The sequence below is a fragment of the Marmota flaviventris genome, chromosome 17 (genome assembly GCF_047511675.1).
Source record: "Marmota flaviventris isolate mMarFla1 chromosome 17, mMarFla1.hap1, whole genome shotgun sequence".
NCBI classification, from domain to species: Eukaryota; Metazoa; Chordata; class Mammalia; order Rodentia; family Sciuridae; genus Marmota; species Marmota flaviventris.
In genome coordinates this window covers 63,919,322-63,939,529 of record NC_092514.1, presented here as the reverse complement: position 1 = coordinate 63,939,529, position 20,208 = coordinate 63,919,322, and the positions used below count along the sequence as shown (strand labels likewise).

Here is a 20,208-nt window from a genome sequence, read left to right as displayed (position 1 = left end):
ACCCCAAAAAAGTTGATAAACTTCTGGTTGAAACTATGAAATTTTGACATTATAAGTAACTCGATAAATGCTTTCGATTCGCCTTTAGAAATTGGAAGTCCTGCTGGGCACAGTGACACATTTCTGTAATCCCAGCCACTTTTGAGGCTCTGGCAGGGGATCACAAGTTTGAGGCCAGACTGGGTGACTTAATGAAACCTAGGGTCTTTTTTAAAAGGTCTAAGAATGTAGCTCAGTGGTAGAGCACTTGCCTAGTATGCTCAAGGACCTAGACTCAATCTCCAGTACTGTACTACCAAAAAAAAAAAAAAAAAAAAAAAGGAAGAAAGAGGAGGAAGAAAAGAAAAGAAGTTGGAAGCCCCTTAAATTTCTCTCCAGTTCTAAGGTACTGAATCTTCTGATGAGATATACACTGAAGTACTTGGAGGAATATCTGTAACTGTGCAGTATAAGAAGTGGGGTGGACTCCCCTCACATGAACCTCTACTTGTCATTTTAACACTTTTTTTGTTGTTGTGGGGGGTGGTTGCTATACTGGGAATTAATTCCTGGGCTTCACACATGTTAGGAAAGTACTTCTGAGTGACACTCCCAACATTTTTTTTATTGTGAGACAGGATCTCACTGAGTTGTCCAGGCTGGCCTCAAACTTGCAATCCTCTTTCCTCAGCCTCCCAAGTAGTAGGATAACAGGTATGCTCCACCGCACCCCGGTATCACTTTATTCCACTTTAATAGTAAAAAGGGGGGCTGGGGTTGTAGCTCAGTGGTAGAGTGCTTGCCTAGCACGTGTGAGGCACTGGGTTCCAGCCTTAGCACCACATAAAAGTAAATAAATAGAATATATTGTGTCCATCTACAGCTAAAAAATATTTTTAAAAATAGTAAATAGGGATCCATCAACTCTATTCTTTAGCAGACTATTTATATATTGTGCTAGGTACTTTGCATACATTGTTTCTTATTTGCTCTTTGTAACAACACCATCAATTGGGTATAATTTTTGTTTTCCTTAGAAGTTAACTGGAGAGCAGAAATATTAAAACATGGCTGAACTATTAAATTGCCAAAGTCCATGCTCTCTATGATACTTTCACCTCTATGCAGTGGTTTTTCAGAGTACTTTTTGACCAGGACATTGAAAAATATAAGCAGTTTTTTGACTCATTGCCCTCTCTCTTGCTCCATTTTCATGTGGTTACTAGAGTCTGTTGTTTTTCATGGAGACAAACATTTTAAAAGTGAAAAGCAGCCCCTGTTTCTTCCAGTCTGGATGGCCACATAGCATACAAGTCCCACTGAATGATGAGGAGCCTTCCCACAGCTTTCATGCCTACTACATGCTGGTATCTGAGGGCAAATGCCATCTGCTCTGTTCTCCATGCATAAATTCACAGAGAAACATGAAAGGATGACAACAGAAAATAGTATTGGAACAGTGGGTAGGAATCAACTTTGTGCAGGAAACTTTGGGAAATTATTTTATTATCATTATTATTATTATTATTATTGTTATTATTATAGCTTTATAATTATACATAGTATTTGGGTTCATACTAACAAACTCATACATGCATTGAATTCGATTTCAGGTTATGATCATTCCTCCTCCCCTTCACCCCTTTTTTTCTTCCTTTATTAGACTTCTTTCGCTCCTCTGTTTATTTGTATTTGATTGGTTCTTTGGTTCTTTTTACTTATGCATAAAGGTAAAATTCCCTGTGGTATATTTATATTTGCATATATAACATGATTTTTTTAAGAATTCATTCTGCATTACTTCCCCTTAACCATCCCTCTGCTCTGCCTCTCAGTGGGAGATATTTTTACTATAGTCTGTCTAAAGTTGGTACAAAAAAAGGAAAAGTTTGGTGCTTTGGAAAGTGTGAAAGCTAGTGAATTTTTTTTTCCTCTGTCAGGAGAGATAACTGAGGTTAATGAAACTCTTAAAGAATATCTAGGATTTGTCAACAGTTCTTTTAAAAAGGATGGTTGGTTCATCAAGATGACTCAGTAACCCTCAAGAACTAGATTAACTAATGAGTAAAGAAGTATAAGAAATACATCAAATCTGGGCTGGGGATGTGGCTCAAGTGGTAGTGCACTCGCCTGGCGTGCGTGCGGCCCGGGTTCGACCCTCAGCACCACATACAAACAAAGATGTTGTGTCCGCCGAAAACTAAAAAATAAATGTTAAAAATTTCTCTCTCTCTCTCTCTCTAAAAAAGAAAAGAAAGAAAGAAATACATCAAATCTATTAAAGTGTGAAAATGGAACATTAAACAAACTAGAAAAAAATAAGTAGTAGTGGGGCTGGGGATGTGGCTCAAGCGGTAGTGTGCTCACCTGGCATGGGTTCGATCCTCAACACCACATAAAAATAAAAAATAAAGATATTGTGTCCACCTTAAACTAAAAAATAAATATTTAAAAAAATAAGTAGTAGTAAAAGGAACAGTGCCAATCTATATAAATCTCTCTCCAAAAGAGATTCTATAAGATAACAAATTATTGTTACCTTAAAGCTATGATCATGTTGGAGTCAGGATAGAGGAAGGGTGTGATAATTAGGCCCCAAATTTTCAGTGAATCACATTAAGTGGTTTTACCCCTAGGAGATGATGGAACTAACAAAGAAGCTACAAGCACGGGAAAGTTGAACCAGGAGAATGAGCATATCTATAACTTGTGGTGTTCTGGTAGAGTGTGCTGTGAGGGAATGCTTATCCAGCTGAGGGTAAGTAACTTTTGGTCCAATGTATATCATCCCTTTTTTCTAAATGTGGTTCCTAATGTTCTAAATTCAATGTCTCATCTCTTCATGTTTGGTTTAAAATAAGGTTCAACTATTCTGCTAACTGACAAGCATGTTATAGAGGATATTTGATAAAGCAAGTGATTTTCTCTCAAAGTCCCTTTCTTTATAGTAAGTAGAAGTTAAAACTATATTAACTCCTTATTTTTTTAGTTCCTTAAGAGACAAGACTTACTGAATGTCCTGGCACGAATGATGAGGCCAATGAGTGATCAAGTGGTATGTATTATACATGCTGGTTACAGATTGAATTTGTTACTTCTTTGACCTTATTCCATTTCTACCTGATTGTTATTGGAATTTCTGGCAACTTATATCCCTTTCCAAAAAAAAATGATCCTTTTCTATTTAAGCAGATCTTCTTTCACTCAGTGTACAACTATCTGGAGGCCTTAATGTGCTTTTTGGAGGGAATGAGAAATACTCTACCACCACAGAGATCAGCTAAATTAGCCTTGATAGAGGGAAGAAGAATTGTCACAAATAGTTTGCCTTCATATCTACTTCTGCTTCTTATGTATGTCTTTGTTTTTGGCAAAAAGCTGGGTTTCTTCTCAAATTTTTTTGCTTCAGATAATTAATTTTGGTTGAAGGAGCTCAAACCATGATTTAAGAACTTTATTATTAGGCATACCTTCTTTCCTTTATTAAATTAACTTGTTAATCTGCCAATGTATCCTTTATTAGAAATGCCATATTCCTCCTTCCTTAATTCTTTCAGTAAATAATTGTGTTGGTTCCCACTGGTACAAGAAACAAAAATATACAGAATAGCTGGGCATGGTGGCACCCACCTGTAATCCTAGCATCTCTGGAGGCTGAGACAGGAGGGTTGCAAGTTCAAAGCCAGCCTAGGCAAGGATCTCAAAACGAAAAATAAAAAGGACTGGGGATGTGGCTCCATAGTAGAGCATCCTGGATTCTATCCTTAGTACTGAAAAACAACAATAAAAAAAACAAGAAAAGGACAATTTCTTCTTTTATATGAATTAATAAAATAAGAGATATATAAGTGTATGTCAAAGTACAAAGTAGTGTTAAGTAAGTGTTGTATTAGTTTTATAAATTTAGTACTTTCAAATGTTATTGGATTATTATATTATTATTATATATTATGATTATATTATTATTTTAGGTGGACATATTATTTTGCTTTTACGTGGTGCTGAGGTTGGAACCCAGTGCCTCATGCATGCTAGGCAAGCACTCTACCACTGAACCACAACCCCAGCCCTACACCCAAACTACTTCTACTCTGAACTTTTCTATTCCTGTCATTGAAACACTATTTCTTTCCCAATCACTTGGGTGCACACTCAAAAAGAAAAAAAAAAATTGGAATGATCAGTGGTCTATAGGTAGGATGGGCTCCCTGATAAGGTGCTAAGTCTCTGCCATGGCAAGTTTTCACATAGAGATTAGATAACCATATATCCAGGATCTTGTAAAACATATTCTCCAAAGTGTAGGGAATGGGCTAAATGATGGTGTCCTTTCTAAATTACTTTATATTTAATAAGTAATTTATAATTACTTCCTGCTCCCCTGTTCATCTCTCTTTTCTTTCTTGGTTTTTTTTTTTTTTTTTTGGAGGTGGGGGCAATACTGGGGATTGAACCCAGAGGTCTCTGAGCTACACCCAGTCCTTCTGTTTATATTTTGAGCCAAGGTCTTGCTAAGTTGTCTAGGCTGGCCTCAATTTTGTGATCCTTCTTGTCTCAGCCTCCTGCATAGCTAGGGTTACTGACATGTCACTGCATCTGGCTCATCTCTCTCTTTTTTCTCCCTCTTTTTTGGTACTGGAGATTGAACCCAGGGGTGCTTAACCACTGAGCCACAATCCCCAGCCCTTTTTATATTTTATTTAGAGACAGGGTCTTGCTGAGTTACTTACATCCTGACTAAGTTGCTGAGGCTGGCTTTCAATTGCAGTCCTCCTGCCTCAGCCTCCCAAGCTGCTGGGATTACAGGAATGCACCACCATGCCTCTTCTTGAAACTCATTATTTTAAAGATTTCAATTTTAGTTGTAAATCTACATCTTTTAATTTTTTTTAATGTCGCCATTGATGACTTAATCCACTAAAGTTTAGAGCCTCATCAGTTAATGTTCCTGTCATCTCTTTTCCCACCAAACATTAGTTAAAAATGAAGAAGCTGGGCACAGTAGCCCATGCATGTAATCCCAGCAACTTGGGAGGCTGAGGTAGGAGGATCTCAAGTTCAGAGCCAGCCTCAGCAATTTAGTGAGGCACTAAGCAACTCAGCAAGACTCTGTCTCTAAAATATAAAAAAGGGCTGAGGATATGGCTCAGTGATTAAATGCCCTTATATAAATAAGATGACAAGTAGGGCCATGTTTTGTCATATCAATCTCCACTACTCAAAAAAATAAAAAAAGAAGAAGAAAATTTGCTGTAACCTCCCCAGCCATCTTTCATAGAAATTATTCTTTAGTGTTTAAATCATGTCATTTCTTTCCTGGAGTGTATTTACTCTTCTCTTTTTCCTCTGGGCCAGTCATCCTTTTTTCTCTCCTTTCCTCCCTCCTTTTCCCCTACCTCTCAAAGAGAAATTACCTTAATAAACTCATGATTCTTTTTTTTTTTTTTTTTAGTATTTTTTAGTTGTGGATGAACACAATAACTTTATTTTGCTTATTTATTTTTTAAATATTTATTTTATTTCTTAGTTTTAGGTGGACACCATATCTTTATTTTACAAGTATGTGGTTCTGAGGATCGAACCCAGTGTCCCATACATGCTAGTCAAGCACTCTACCACTGAGCCACAATCCCAGCCCCGCTTATTTATTTTTTATGTGGTGCTGAGGATCAAACCCAGTGCCTCACATGTACAAGGCAAGTGTTCTACCATTGAGCCATAACCCCCATGATTGAGCCCATTGAGCCCACACCCATGATTCTTTACATTTAGTTTTTTTTTTTCTTATAGGATTCTGTTTAAAGTGTTGACTTTGTATAATTTTCTGTCAATGTTGAAAGAGCAGAAAATTTTTCTTTTACGGCTGCTATTTTGCCAGATCTTACCCAATAGTAACATTTCTTTTTTCCATATTATTGGAAAAACTGATAATTATTTGACTCAAACATTTAAAAATATAAATAAGATGACAAGTAGGGCCATGTTTTGTCATATCAGACTCTTTAGGCTTTTAATTTTGGCCCAATGCAAAATATTAATAGTTGTTTACTTGCTTTGGGGGTATTTTCCAACACCAACAGTTCTTTGATTCTCTGGACACCAATTGAGTGCTAACAATTCTATTCAATTCTGATACTATCTGCCTGGAGTTAGCTTAGATCCCACAGGCTGAAGGGTCCAATCCCACAAGACTATTCCTGTTTCAGAGGGAATTGCAGATCCCAGGCCATCCATATTGCCATGTACAGTTCTGACTGATCAAAATATAAACTGGACATTTCTACAACCTCTGGCCAGGTTCATTAATTTGTTAGATTATCTCACAGAACTCAGGAAAACATTTTACTTACATTTACTGGCTTATTTTTAAGGATATAACTCGGGAATAGCCAAATAAAAGAGAAATAAAGGGTGGTACATAGGAGAGGGGTATGCATGGAGCATGACCTTTCTGAGCATTTTACTCTTCCAACAGGTTGATGAGTTCACTAACTTGGAAGCCCTCTGTATCTTATTCAGGATTTTTTTTGTTGTTGTTTGTGGTACTAGAGATTGAACCCAGGACCTTGAGCATGTTGGGCAAGTGCTGTTCACTGAGCTAAATCCCCATTCCTGTTCTGGAGTCTTTGTAGAACTCAATTTCCATTTTTCCTTTCTTTCCCAGATATCTTGAATAGGGCTGAAAGATCACACCCGCTAAGCCCTTGATTATTATGATGACCAGCCCTATTTCTGATGCCATCTAGGAGCCAACCAAAGTCATTGCATTTCTTTTCTCAATAACAAAAGATACTCCAATCATTCATGTGATTCTAAAGGTTTTAGGAGCTTGGTGCCTGAAACCTGGGACAAAAACCAAATGTATTTCTTATTATAGCACATTTCCAATTAGGATCTTTTTGCATGGGTGGGTACCAGGGATTGAACTCAGGGGCACTCACCACTGAGCCACAACCCCAGCCCTATTTGTATTTTATTTAGAGATAGGGTCTCACTTGAGTTGATTAGCACCTCACTTTTTGCTGAGGCTGACTTTGAACTCACGATCCTCCTGCTTCAGCCTCCCGAGCCTTTGGGATTTTAGGTGTGTGCCACCACACCCAGCTTCAATTAGGATCTTGTTAATGCTGAATTTTGGACTTGAGTATTCCTGTATGAATCTGTTAGTATTCTATTGCTGCAGAACAAATTAACACAAATTTGGCAGCTTAAAATAACACCCATTTGTTATATCACAGTTTGTGAAAATAAGTAGTCCAAGCATGGGTTCTCTGCTCAGGTCTTTGCAGGCTGAAATTAAGGTATCAGCAAGATTAAAGTTTCCTTCTTGGGCATCACTTTCTCAAGATCATTCAGGTTGTTGGCATAGTTCAGTTTCTTGTAGTTGTAGATCTCTATTTTCTTTCTACTTACCAACTGGCTCCTAGAGGCTACCCTCAGTTCTTTATCACTCATCTTTATTTAAGCCCTTTCACTCCTTGATTCTTTTCTTCTCATAGAGTCTCATCCTTTTTAAGGATTTGCATGCTTAGTGGGTATACCCAAGATAATGTCCCTTTTGGTTAATTCAAAATCAATCAATTAAGGACCTTTTGCCTTATAACAACATAATTATGGGAGTGATGACACATCATACTTGCAAATCTCACTCAAGGGAGTTCTTAGGGACCATTTAGAAATCTATCTACCGTAGAACCCAATAGTAAGCTTTGTTGTTTTGTTTTAAAAGCAAATAAAAGTAACTATGAATGATGAAGACATGGATACCTATGTGTTTGCTGTTGGCACACGGAAAGCTTTAGTGCGACTGCAGAAAGAGATGCAGGATCTGGTACGTCAAGTTTTTCCAACTGAAATATGTATAGAAACTGCTTCTTTATTAAATAGATTTTCATTGCACAGACAATTACCTTACTCAAATGTTGTTAAGCTTTGAAATATGTTAATACAGATGCTTTTTTGAGGGGGAAATCTTTGTGCATAATCAAATGTCCTATCTTATTTTCAAAATTTTCTTCCTCCAGAGTGAGTTTTGTAGTGATAAACCTAAGTCTGGAGTGAAGTATGGACTGCCAGACTCTTTGGCCATCCTGTCGGAGATGGGAGAAGTCACAGAGGGAATGATGGATACAAAGGTAAATGTAAAAAAGACTTATATTTGCCAGACCTGGCATTGAGAAGGCTTTTCCTAAAAGTCACCCTGTATGAATCCTTAATGTTAATGCATTAATTATGTATTCTTTTCTCACATCAATTCTGAAATACCATATTTAAGCAGTAATTCAACTTGTCAGAAGTACTGTTTGATTAGTCAAGAAGTTCTCTGAATGAATAGCAAATTGTTTCTGGGATTGCTAATGACTTTCAGGTTTTTTGAAGAAGGAACACAACTTCAATTCTTTTCACCATGCCATTTGGTCTATAATTTTGATCTTCAATTAGCATAGGAGAAGAGGGTGTTCAGAAAACCATTTCTTTCTTTTGGTTGTGTTATGGTAACAGTATATCTTACTTACATTAAATTATGGAATAACTCAGGGACAGTTCCAAATGTAAATTCAAGGTGACATGTTTATAAAGAATCCCTTGAGCCAGGCACGGTGGCACATACCTGTTATTCCAGTGGCTCAGGAGGCTGATGCAGGAGGATTTTGAGTTCAAAACCAGCTTCAGCAACTAAGTGAGGCCCTAAACAACTCATCAAGACCCTGTTTCTAAATAAAATATTTTTAAAAAGGTTGGGGATGTAGCTCCGGGTTAAGTGCCCCTGGGTTCAATCCTTGGTATTTAAAAAAAAAAAAAAAGGAATCCTTGAATCTGGGTGTAGTAACAGGCCTGTAATCCCAGCAGGTAGGAAGCCTGAGGCGAGGATTGCAAATTCAAGGCCAGCCTCAACAATTTAGGGAGGCCCTAAGCAACTTAATGAAACCTTGTCTCAAAATTAAAAGGACTGAGAATGAAGCTCAAAGAATCCCCTGAATTATTTTAGATTTTCATAACTTTCGTTCTTGTTTACAATTTTGCTTTGTGACATATTTTCAGCTACTGTATAAGAACAATATTAATTTCACTTTAGAGAGCTTCCTTATTTAAATTTAATTTTAGGGCTGGGGATGTGGCTCAAGCGGTAGTGCACTCGCCTGGCATGCGTGCAGCCCGGGTTCGATCCTCAGCACCACATACAAACAAAGATGTTGTGTCCACCGAAAACTAAAAAATAAATATTAAAATTCTCTCTTTCTCTCTCTCTCTCTCTCTCTCTCAAAAAAATAAAATAAAAAAATAAATTTAATTTTAAAACATTTTGGTCTGAGCAACATTGCAGGGGATTGAAGGGTGAAATGTTTATGAAAAAAGGGAAATGCATCAAAATCAACTTTAAAAAAAATAATTTTATTTTCTGTTTTTCAGATGGTTCACTTTCTTACACACTATGCTGACAAGATTGAATCCATTCATTTTTCAGACCAGTTCTCTGGTCCAAAAATTATGCAAGAGTACGTATGAGATAAAACGTTGGTATTAATATTTCTTGCTAGTTCTGTGTTGAAACACCACAAAATGCTTCTCTGAGTTTTCTTACCAAATGAGTGAGAGAAGTTGGTGATGGCATCCAAGTTTTCCTTTGCTTTGGTTGTATGCATCACAAGAGGTCATTGAAAAGCCAGGCAAGATAGTGCACACTTTTAATCCCAACAACTGGGGAGGCTGAGGCAGTTGAGAATTGCAAGCTTGAGGCCAGCCTTAGCAATTTAGCTAGACCCTATCTCAAATAAAAAAAATATATATATATAGCTCAGTGATAGAACACTTGCCTAGCATGTGTTAGGCCCTGAGTTCAAATAATCACCATTTTAGACGTGTTTGTGCGTGTGTGTTGCTAGGGATTGAACCGAGGTTGAACCCAGGGCTTTGTGCATGCAAGGCAAGCACTCTACCAACTGAGCTATATCCCCAGCCCAAATAATCACCATTTTAAAGAGGACTAGGGATGTAGCTCAGTGGCAAAGCACCCCTAAATTCAATCCCTGGTACCAAAAAAGAGAGAGAGGTGTCATTGAAAACCCATGGGAGGGCTGGGGTCATGGCTCAGTGGTAAAGTGTGAGGCACTGGGTTCAATTCTTAGCACCACATATAAATAAATGAACAAAATAAATGTCCTTCAGCAACTAAACAAAAAATTAAAGAAAGAAAGAAAGAAAAGCCCATGGGAGAGGAGGATGTAGCTCAGGTGGCACAGCACTTGCTTAGCATATTACAGGCCTTGGTTTCAATCCTCAGCAGGACCAAAAACATCAAGAAAGAAAATCTATGGGAGACAAACAAATGAGCCTAGCCTAGCCTACTTTGCATATGTCTGTGCCTATTTGCATCACACACTCAGTAAGGTTGATGAGAATCTTACAGAAATGATTGATACTAAGAAAATGGAAATTCTTGTTTTTTTTTTGTACCAGGATTGAACTTGGGCACTCAACCGCTGAGCCACATCCCCAGCCCTATTTGTATTTTATTTAGAAACAGGGTCTCATTGAGTTGCTTAGCGTCTCACCATTGCTGAGGCTGGCTTTGTACTAGTGATCCTCCTGCCTCAGCCTCCCAAGCCACTGGAATTACAGGTGTGTGCCCTGGTGCCCAGCTTTTGTTTTTGTTTTTGGTGCTGGGAATTGAATTCAGGACCTTGCACATGAGTGCTTTACCACCATGCTGCATCCTGACCCTTTTTCTTTTATTCATTCATCATTCATTGTTTTGGTATTGGGGATTAAACTCAGGGGCATTTTACTACTGAGCTATATCCCCTGTCTTTTTTTTTTTTTTTTTTTTAATACCTCTATTTTATTTGTTCGAACCCAGTGCCCCACACATGTTAGGCAAGCTCTCAAGCTCTACCACTGAGCCACAACCCCGGCCCCCCCAGGTTTGTTTGTTTATTTATTTATTTTAAATATTTATTTATTTAGTTAGTTAGTTTTCTGCGGACACAACATCTTTGTTTGTATGTGGTGCTGAGGATCGAACCCAGGCCGCACGCATGCCAGGCAAGCGTGCTACCGCTTGAGCCACATCCCCAGCCCGGTTTTTTAATTTTTTATAAAAAGGCTTTTTAGTTTTATTTTTTATTTTTGGGATAGTCTCTTGCTAAGTTGCCAGGGTTGGCTATAAACTTAGGAATCTCTCAAACCTCCCATTCGCTGAGATTGTAGACATGTAGCACCATGCCTGGTTTTTAATTTTTGAAACAGGGTCTTGCTAAATTGCCCAGGCTGGCCCCAACTCGCAGTCCTCTTTCCTCATCTTCCCAAGTAGCACCACCACACCCAGCATTTTTTTCCCAAAATTTTATGATATTAATCTGTCTATGATGTTTGACTTTTGTTTGATTACAAATCTATGTAATTGTGTATTTTGTCATTTATACCCTTTTCTGGCTTCCTTCTTTAAACAGGTGATTATTATATCTTCTCCGAGCATATTATCAGTTATTCCCAATCAGGTTTTTAGCTTTATAGTAATATTGTCCAGGTGTACATATTCAGGGCTTGGATTCATTCTTAAATTTATAGTCTGTCTCAGGAGGGCATCCTTAAGTTTCCTTGTCATGTAGAACTGGTTCCAATCTAAATTTTCAGTTGCACACTACTCTGATGGGCTATGGAGTTGAGTACAATTACAAGGCTATCATCCCAGTGACTGGGGAGGCTGAGGCAGGAGGATCACAAGTTTGAGGCCAGCCTCAGTAATTTAGGAAGACCCTCTCCCAAAAGATCAAAAGGACTGAGGTTGTAGCTCAGTGATAAAATACCACTAAGTTCAGTCATCAGTACCAAGTAAATAAATAAAGGTATCTGGGGGCCCTGGGTTTACTCCCCAGCATCTAAACAATAACAACAAAAAACTCATTCTGGATTTTAGTTGTAAGTGGGATTATTCAGATTATATCCCTCTAGATGGTATTGTATCATCCTTGCCTTGCAACACCAGGGACAAAATATCACATTAGAATATTTATCAAGCATTTTGAATTGTAGAAAGGGGGGATGATTGGCAGTCAAAGACTATGAATGAATCTTCAAGGACAGAACTAAATTATATAGTCTTCCCTCCAAATCCACAGGGGATTGATTCCAGGACTCCCCTCAGATACCAAAATTGAAGGATGCTCAAGTTCCTTACATAAAAATGCTGTACTCTTTGCATATAACCTATGCATATCCTCCCATGTACTTTAAACTGTAGATTGCTTATAATACCTATTACAGTGTAAATGCTATGTAAATAGCTGTTGCTTTGGGAATGATGACAAAGTTTGCACAATACATGTTTATTACAGATGAGATTCTTTTCCCAAATATTTTATAGAACCCGTAGATATGGAGGGCCAATTATATGTTATAGTAGATTATCTCTAAATTTCTTCAGAGGCTAACTCAAGTAAGATGCTTTATTGTGGGAAGATAGCATAGAAGTTGGAAATAAAATATAATTCATCAAAATAAATAAGACAGGCAGGGTGGCACAAACCTGTAATACCAGGTACTTGGGAGGCTGAGGCCAAAGGATCACAAATTCCAGGCCACCTTTGACAATTTAGCAAGACCCTGTCTCCAAATTATTTTAATTTTTTTTTTTTTTTTTTAAAGACTGGGGATTTAGCAGAGTGGTAAAGTGTCTTTGGGTTTAATCCTCAATACTGAAAAAAAAAAAAAAAACCCACAAAACTACGAGTGTCATATAAAATATGGACCTCATACTTAAATGTAGATTCATTTCTGACTTCCCAGATGAGATGGAATATATCCTGCCTGCAGGGGACATCACCACTGGAAGTATTCAAATTGAAAGATAAAGGTCACTTGGGAATGCATTCATCAGATAGCCAAGTAGACCAGATGACCTTAAGTCTCCTTCAGGCCCAGAGATTATATTTGACTTGGGGATGCCAAGGCACTTACTGTGCTGATTATTTGCAGGTATCTGTCTAAATGAATCAGATGACTTGTGAACATGGAAAATGTCTTTCTTATGTTGTGTCTTAAAAGACTTTTCTTTTATGACAGGGAAGGTCAGCCTTTAAAGCTGCCTGACACTAAGAGGACACTATTGTTTACATTTAATGGTAAGTGTTCTGGGTCCTGTCTTGGTTTTCTATGAGATGACCTTAAGGAGATATAGTTCTTTTGCAACTGATAGATGTAAAATTACATTAAAATTAATAACCTTATGCCTGATTTGATTGATTTCTGAGTTTCTTCAAGAAGATCACATTTTATGTATTTTAATTTTCTGCTAGAAAACTTGGAGAAAGGAGTCTATTAACATTAAAAATTTTTTTTTTGGTGACTCAGGTATTAATGCTGCCATTAACTCAATAGAAAATTGACTTTGTTTTCCAGTGCCTGGATCAGGTAACACTTACCCAAAGGATATGGAGGCTTTGCTACCCTTGATGAACATGGTGATTTATTCTATTGATAAAGCCAAAAAGTTTCGACTCAACAGAGAAGTAAGACACAAAGCCTTTATTACAAACTGATACCTTTAATTATTGTTTGTTTGTTTGTTTTCTGGGTAGGACTCTAGAGGGAGCAGCTATCAATGATTGAATTTTTGCTAGATGATTTGAAAGTGCCAGATGGAAATAGTTTAATGCAAGAATTCTGAGTGAAATTTTACTTTTGTGGCATAGAGATGGATTTCTTATGAAAGACTTTGTCTTTTTGGGAAAGGGCAAACAAAAAGCAGATAAGAACCGTGCACGAGTAGAAGAGAACTTCTTGAAACTAACACACGTACAGAGACAGGAAGCTGCACAGTCCCGGCGTGAAGAAAAGAAAAGAGCAGAGAAGGAGCGCATCATGAACGAAGAAGATCCTGAGAAACAACGCAGACTGGAGGTAAGACAGACTTACCTTATCACTGGGGCAATACTAAGATTTTTATTATAAGGATTCCTGTTTGTACCACACTGGCTGTTCATGTAATCCTATATTGGAATGTATACAAGCTAAAAGTTTTGTTTTTTTCATGGTTGTTTTTAAATTTTTTTTAGATGTTGATGGACCTTTATTTTATTCATTTATTTATATGCGGTACTGATACTCGAACTCAGTGCTTCACACATTTTGGGCAAGCACTCTACCACTGAGTCACAACCCCAGCCCCAGAAATTAGGATTATTAACAGCACTAAATGAAGTTACTATATAAAGTTTAAGATTTAATCATAGAATCAGAGAATTCTAATACTTTTGTGTGTATTTTTCAAGTTATTATCTCAAATGTAAGCTTCTTAGGCTCTAGTGTGTTATTTAAATATAAGCATATTCTGATAATTTTATGAAATAAGATGCCCTAATCCAGCACTAAAACTTATACATCTGGTTAAAAAAGAAGAGAACAAAGTCCTGGAAATTGTGAATTTAAATGAGAATAATCTTGAAGATTGAAGAAAATCTTTCAGAGCAAAAGGCACATGTTGCCCAAAAAAATGTGAGCTTCTGTGTGCACTGCAGTTGCCAGTGAGGTGTTAACTTGGCAAGGATAACTGAAGTGCCCAGGATATAACTCTGCCTGCATCTCTCTCATTGTGTTTCTTTTTCTTTTTCTTTTTGGTACTGGGGATCAAACTCAGGGGCACTTAATCACTGAACCACATTGAGACAGGGTCCCACTAAATTGCTTAGTTTGCTAAGTGCTGAGGCTGGCTTTGAACTTGCAATCCTCCTGCCTTGGCCTCCCAAACCACTGGGATTACAGGCATAAGCCACTGTGCCTGGATTTCATCATGCTTCATTTGGTTTGGTTTGGGTTAGCTGATGGGCATTTCCCCCTAAAAATTTAGCTATGTTTATGCAGTCTTCTTTATAAATGAAATGACTCTTCAATGTATACACATAAAATATATATATAGGAATCATTAAGAGGTAATGCCTTTCATTTTTATATGAAAAAGGAAGTTCTGTTCTTTCTAAGATTCGAATCTAAAGTGGGTTAAAGGAAAAAGGAGACCCAGAACTTGAGTTAGATTGTAAGCTTCTTGTGAATGTAAACCATTTGGGGTTTTTTTTTTAGAACCACTGCTTTATTTTATTTTTCTTTAAATATTTTTATTAGTTGTTGATGAATTTTTAAATTTTACTTATTTATTGGTATGTGGTGCTGAGAATCGAACCCAGTGTCTCACACATGCTAGGCAAGTGTTCTACCACTGAGCCACAACCCCAGCCCTAGAACCACTGCTTTATAATGTCTGGTCTGGAAACCTTATGAGAAGATCTAGTGAACTAAATGGAATAGAAGCTACATTTGAGATAAAAAGTTATAATCGATTTCTTTTTCTTTTTTGGGTGGAAGGAGGTACCAGAGATTGAACTCAGGGGCACTCAACCACTGAGCCACATCCTCAACTCTATTTTGTATTTTATTTAAAGACAGGGTCTCACTGAGTTGCTTAGTGCTTTGCTTTTGCTGAGGCTGGCTTTGAACTCTGGATTCTCCTATCTCAACCTCCCCAGCTGCTAGGATTACAGGTGTTCACCACCCTGCCCAGTTCATAATCAATTTCTGACTGACTTACTTATTCATATGTTTAGCAATACTGGGGATTTAACCCAGGGGTGCTTTTCCATTAAGCTACGACACCCTTTATAATGTTTTATTTTGAGATAGGGTCTCATTGAGTTGCTGAGGCTAGCCTTGAACTTGGCAAGGATAACCTTGAACATGCTATTCTCCTGCCTCAGCCTCCTAAGTAACTGGATTAAAAGCATGTGCTGGTGCTGGGGCTCAGTGGTAGAGCACTTGCCTAGCATGTGTGAGGCATTGGGTTTGAGTCTTAGCACCACATGTAAATAAATAAAATAAAGGTCCACTGACAACTAAAAAAAATTTTTTAAAAAAAGAAGCATGTGCCCACTGGCCAGTCACAGTGGAGCATGCCTGTAATCCCAGCAGCTAGGGAAGCTGAGGCAGGAAGATCGTGAGTTCAAAGCCAGCCTCAGCAACTTAGCAAGGCCCTAAGCAACTCAGTGAGATCCTGTTTCTAAATAAAATATAAAAAAGGGGTAGGGATGTGGCTTGTGTGCTCAATCCTCAGTACCAAAAAAAAGAATGTGCCACTGTGGCCAATTTCTGACTTGAATGGCTCATTCATAGAAATGAGCTAGACATCCCTGCCAGGATGCTTTTTGTTTGTTTTGTTTTCTTATATATTTAATGAGAAAAATATACATAGAAGTTAAAATTACCATATAAAAATAATATAATAATCCCTCAAACACCCCCTATCCCTAAAGGTAATCACTATAAACACTATTAAAGATAACACTGTTTATATAGTTTTCCCTTTGTTTATATATCCATTCATATACTAAGTGTATATATTATCTTTTCTTAAGTAAATCAGCTTATAAATACAAGTCTTTCAAGAAGGTAATATCTTCCCACATATGAGCTTTTTTATTTCTTAAGGTAAAGAGTCCTGGGAGATATCTGTATATATGTACATACACGTGAATATATATTTCTTCTAAGATTGTTTCAGAAAATAAAAAATATATAAATATGTAGGTATGCATGTATACACATGTTTATGAAAAATACTTTTAATGGATATTGCTTATAAGAAGTTGTATCTATTTACACTTTCAACATTGTATGAAATCTCTTCACTAACATCTTTTATGAAAAAACATCAGTTGTTTGAAGTTGTAAATCTGATAGGAAATGGTTTCTTGCTTTACAATTTTTTAATTATTGAAGGTGAGCATTTTTCACATGGTCTTGGCATAAGATGTCACTTAAATATATTAACATAAATATGTTTTTAAATCATGATACTATATTCTAGTATCTTGGGAGATGCAGATGTACATGTGGGTATAATACGTAATATGAAAAGTAGGGATGGATAATGCTGGGGAAAGATTGGATGGTGGTGGAGAGAGAGATTGAGAGTGTGGGAAGAGGATGTTGGGAGAATATCTGACTACTTTATATAAATGTCCCAGAATAATATAGCTTTTGACATATATGCTGTAGCTGTTTGCTACTAGGCCCTCACAGTAGGCAGAGCAGGGGAGGGGGAGTTCTTTCCTCCTTTGTGAACCCAAACTCAGAATGTGTTTCCGTTAAAGTGGCATTAATATTGATATTTCAGTTTTTCAACTATTTAGGTGATAGGACACCTATGAATTAATAAACATTCTCACTTACTGCAGTATTGGTGGGTAGTTCTCTATTATTTGTGGGGGAACCTAACACAGTCAATAGTTCCCAGACCAGGAATTTACAAATCACTCTTTGAAACAATTTGTTATACTATCAAGAGTTAACTCTCTTCTAGAATGTTATTTGTGCTACAGGCCTAAGGTTTTGCTTTTGTTTTTGTTTTTTTTTTAATGTGCTTAGAACTAAGTTTGGGTTCTTTCTTTCTCTCCTTCCTGTCTTAGGAAGCTGCATTGAGGCGTGAACAGAAGAAATTGGAGAAGAAGCAAATGAAAATGAAACAAATCAAAGTGAAAGCCATGTAAAATCATCCCAGAGATCCGAGTCCTAATTCCACCTATAAGCTCTGAGTTCATAGGAAACATAAAAAAACACCAGTCGTTTTCTCACTTTAAAGTTCAGATACTCTCTGTGCTGAGAAATCCTTATTTCATCATCTATTCTGCTCTTGGTCTGGAGTTTTACAGAGGTTGTAGATACATTGAAAGGGCTCTATTTCAGTAATTTTCTTCCAGATAATCAAATTATTTTGATTATTTTATAAAAGAAATGATATATAAAATGTAGTTTTCAAATATTTTTTAAATTATAACATGAATCATCAATCCTTTTAATGTTTTAAAGTTTGAAGAAATATCATGAAATTTACAGGTAAATAATTAGGTTGTTGCTTTTTGTTTAAACTAAGCAGATAGAGTAGCTATGGAACCTGACTCTAAACCAAGATTCCACAAATAACTACTGGAATTGCACAATAAACATTGCTTGATGTTTTCTTCTGTGTGTACATTGAACTTGTGAAAAAGTAAAATTTAGAACATTATATGTGGTGACGAAATTTCAGGAAACTCAGTACATATGCAGTATGTTTTGTAGGTGGGAGGTGCTGATAGCAGTATTATAGGAAATCTGTAGGTGTTAGGATACTGATATGTACATGGAAAATTCTAGAGGTAGGTAGTACATGAGCATGGTTTTCTCCTTATCTGATACTATGAGCTAATGACAATGTGAATGCTGTATTTTCAAAGGTTTTATGTTATTTTCTTGAGTACCAAGTGCATGAAAAATTAATTGCTACATCCATATCAGATCAGCAATCAGATCATTGGTCTATGTGAAGTCACAAATATTTTTCTTCTTCATTAATGCCACCTATTGGATGTTCATGGAGAAGCTCTGCTGTGTTATGGCTGTGTACCTTTGCTTCTCCTTCTGCTTTTTCTCTTCTACAGTTGGGGCTGGGTATGTCCTTTCAAATAGCCAAAAACATGCATAAATAATACTTAAAAAACTGAGCCTTCCTAAACTATTGAGAGTTCTTTCTGCCTCTTGAGGAAGAAACTCTTGTGGGAAAGGCCCATCTATCTGTACAAGCATTTGGCTTGTTCAGATCTCTGCATTTTATAAATGCTTCCTACTAAGAAAGCATTTTTTAAGTCACTGCTGGCACCAGGTAGTTTTTGCTGGGGATGGGAAAGGGTTGGGTGTTTTGGTGGGTGTGGGAGGAGGGATTTTTGTTGATGCTTTATGTGCAGATCTGTTCTGGGGCAACTACAATGAGTTGCTGTGAAAACAGCATGTACCGCTGCCTTTGTAACTGCATGGGAACTTTTCACATGGGTTTTCTCTAGGTTAATACAGAAATGTGTAAACTGGGAGATGCAGATGTAATATTTTTTAACAGTTTGTGAATTTAAGTTATTAAAATGACAAAAATAACACAAATTTAATTTAGTGCTATATAATTCTAGAACTAGCATTGTACTACAAGCCTTTAAAGTACATTTTAGAAATCAAAGTTGATATGCTTAGCTATCTTTTAATAATATAAGCTTTCTTAAAGTCCCACACATTTGGACCATGGCAGCTAATTTTGTAATTTAAGCATTCTAATGAACTACCTATGGACATATATTAAACTGATTGACAAAATCTCAAGAGTGAGCCTTGACTTTTCTAGAGTTCTCTTACAAGAGTATACACCCATAGGAAAGTTTTTTCTGATCAGTGAAAGTCAGCACTGAAATGCTTTTCCTTTAAAAGTATTGATCTTGAATATTCATTTTGTTGTTCATTTACCCCTTTTAAAGTGTTTTATATTCTTAGAGCTCCCTCTTGTTTTTGTTTGTTTTGTGGGGGGTATTAGGGATTGAACCCAGAAATATTCTACCAGTGCTATATCCCCAGCCTTTATTAATTTTAATTTTTTGTTATTGGGGATTGAAGATCACTACATGCCCAGCCCTTTTGACAGTTTCCAAGTGTGGCCTCAAACTTGCAATCCTCCTGACTCAGCTTCCCAAGTCACTGGTATTACAGACTTGTGTCTCTGGGCCCAGCGCATGTACTAGTGTGTTCCTTCCTGCAGTCTCTGTGTTAGCTTTCTGTAGCTATGACACACCTGAAATAGCCAGCTTAAAGGAGGAAAGATTTATTTTGGCTTATAGTTTGAGAGATTTCAGTCCTTGCTTGCTTATCCTTATCACTTTGGGCCTATGGTGAGGCAAAACATGGAAGGGAGTGAACAGTAGAGTGAAGCTGCTCACTTCATAGTGACCAGGAAGCAAAGAAAAGCAGGAGGAGGAGCTGGAGTCCCAATATCCCATTCAAGGACACTCCCCCAATGCCCTAACTTTACTTCCAGTAGGCTCCACCTCCTAATAACTCTAACACCTCCAGATGGAACACCACAAGTCTTAAAGAAATGGTACCCTCTAAGACTTTTTTCCAAGTGATTTCAGTTTAGCTTTACTTGTTTTTCTCTCTCCCAGTGGAAACCAAGGAGATCCTTTCAGAGTTCTCTGAATTGATCTGCCAAAATTGATAGGGTATTTTGGGGGGAAGAGAGGAATCCTTCGTGATTCTCTTTCTGTATTAATAGGAAACTTCTCACTGTCAAGTCCCAGACGTAGACCTCTTTACGTGGAACCTACACCAAAGAAAAACACTGATATTCTCGTTCTACCCATCTAGTAGAAATTAGCAATGTGAAGATTA

At 37.2% G+C, this 20,208-nt stretch overlaps 1 protein-coding gene across 1 annotated transcript in view; it reads left to right on the top strand.

Annotated features, from left to right (window-relative positions):
• The window catches only part of Ccdc47 (coiled-coil domain containing 47), a 28,319-nt gene extending 9,170 nt beyond the window's left edge, over nt 1–19,149 (top strand). The window contains exons 5-13 of the mRNA XM_027946251.2: nt 2,616–2,737; nt 2,969–3,034; nt 7,709–7,810; nt 8,004–8,114; nt 9,391–9,476; nt 13,042–13,100; nt 13,378–13,487; nt 13,711–13,878; nt 17,433–19,149. Coding sequence (XP_027802052.2) covers nt 2,616–2,737; nt 2,969–3,034; nt 7,709–7,810; nt 8,004–8,114; nt 9,391–9,476; nt 13,042–13,100; nt 13,378–13,487; nt 13,711–13,878; nt 17,433–17,513 — 905 coding nt within the window. The 3' untranslated portion in view covers nt 17,514–19,149. The remainder of the gene's footprint in view (nt 1–2,615; nt 2,738–2,968; nt 3,035–7,708; nt 7,811–8,003; nt 8,115–9,390; nt 9,477–13,041; nt 13,101–13,377; nt 13,488–13,710; nt 13,879–17,432) is intronic.
• The last annotated feature ends 1,059 nt before the right edge of the window (nt 19,150–20,208 follow it).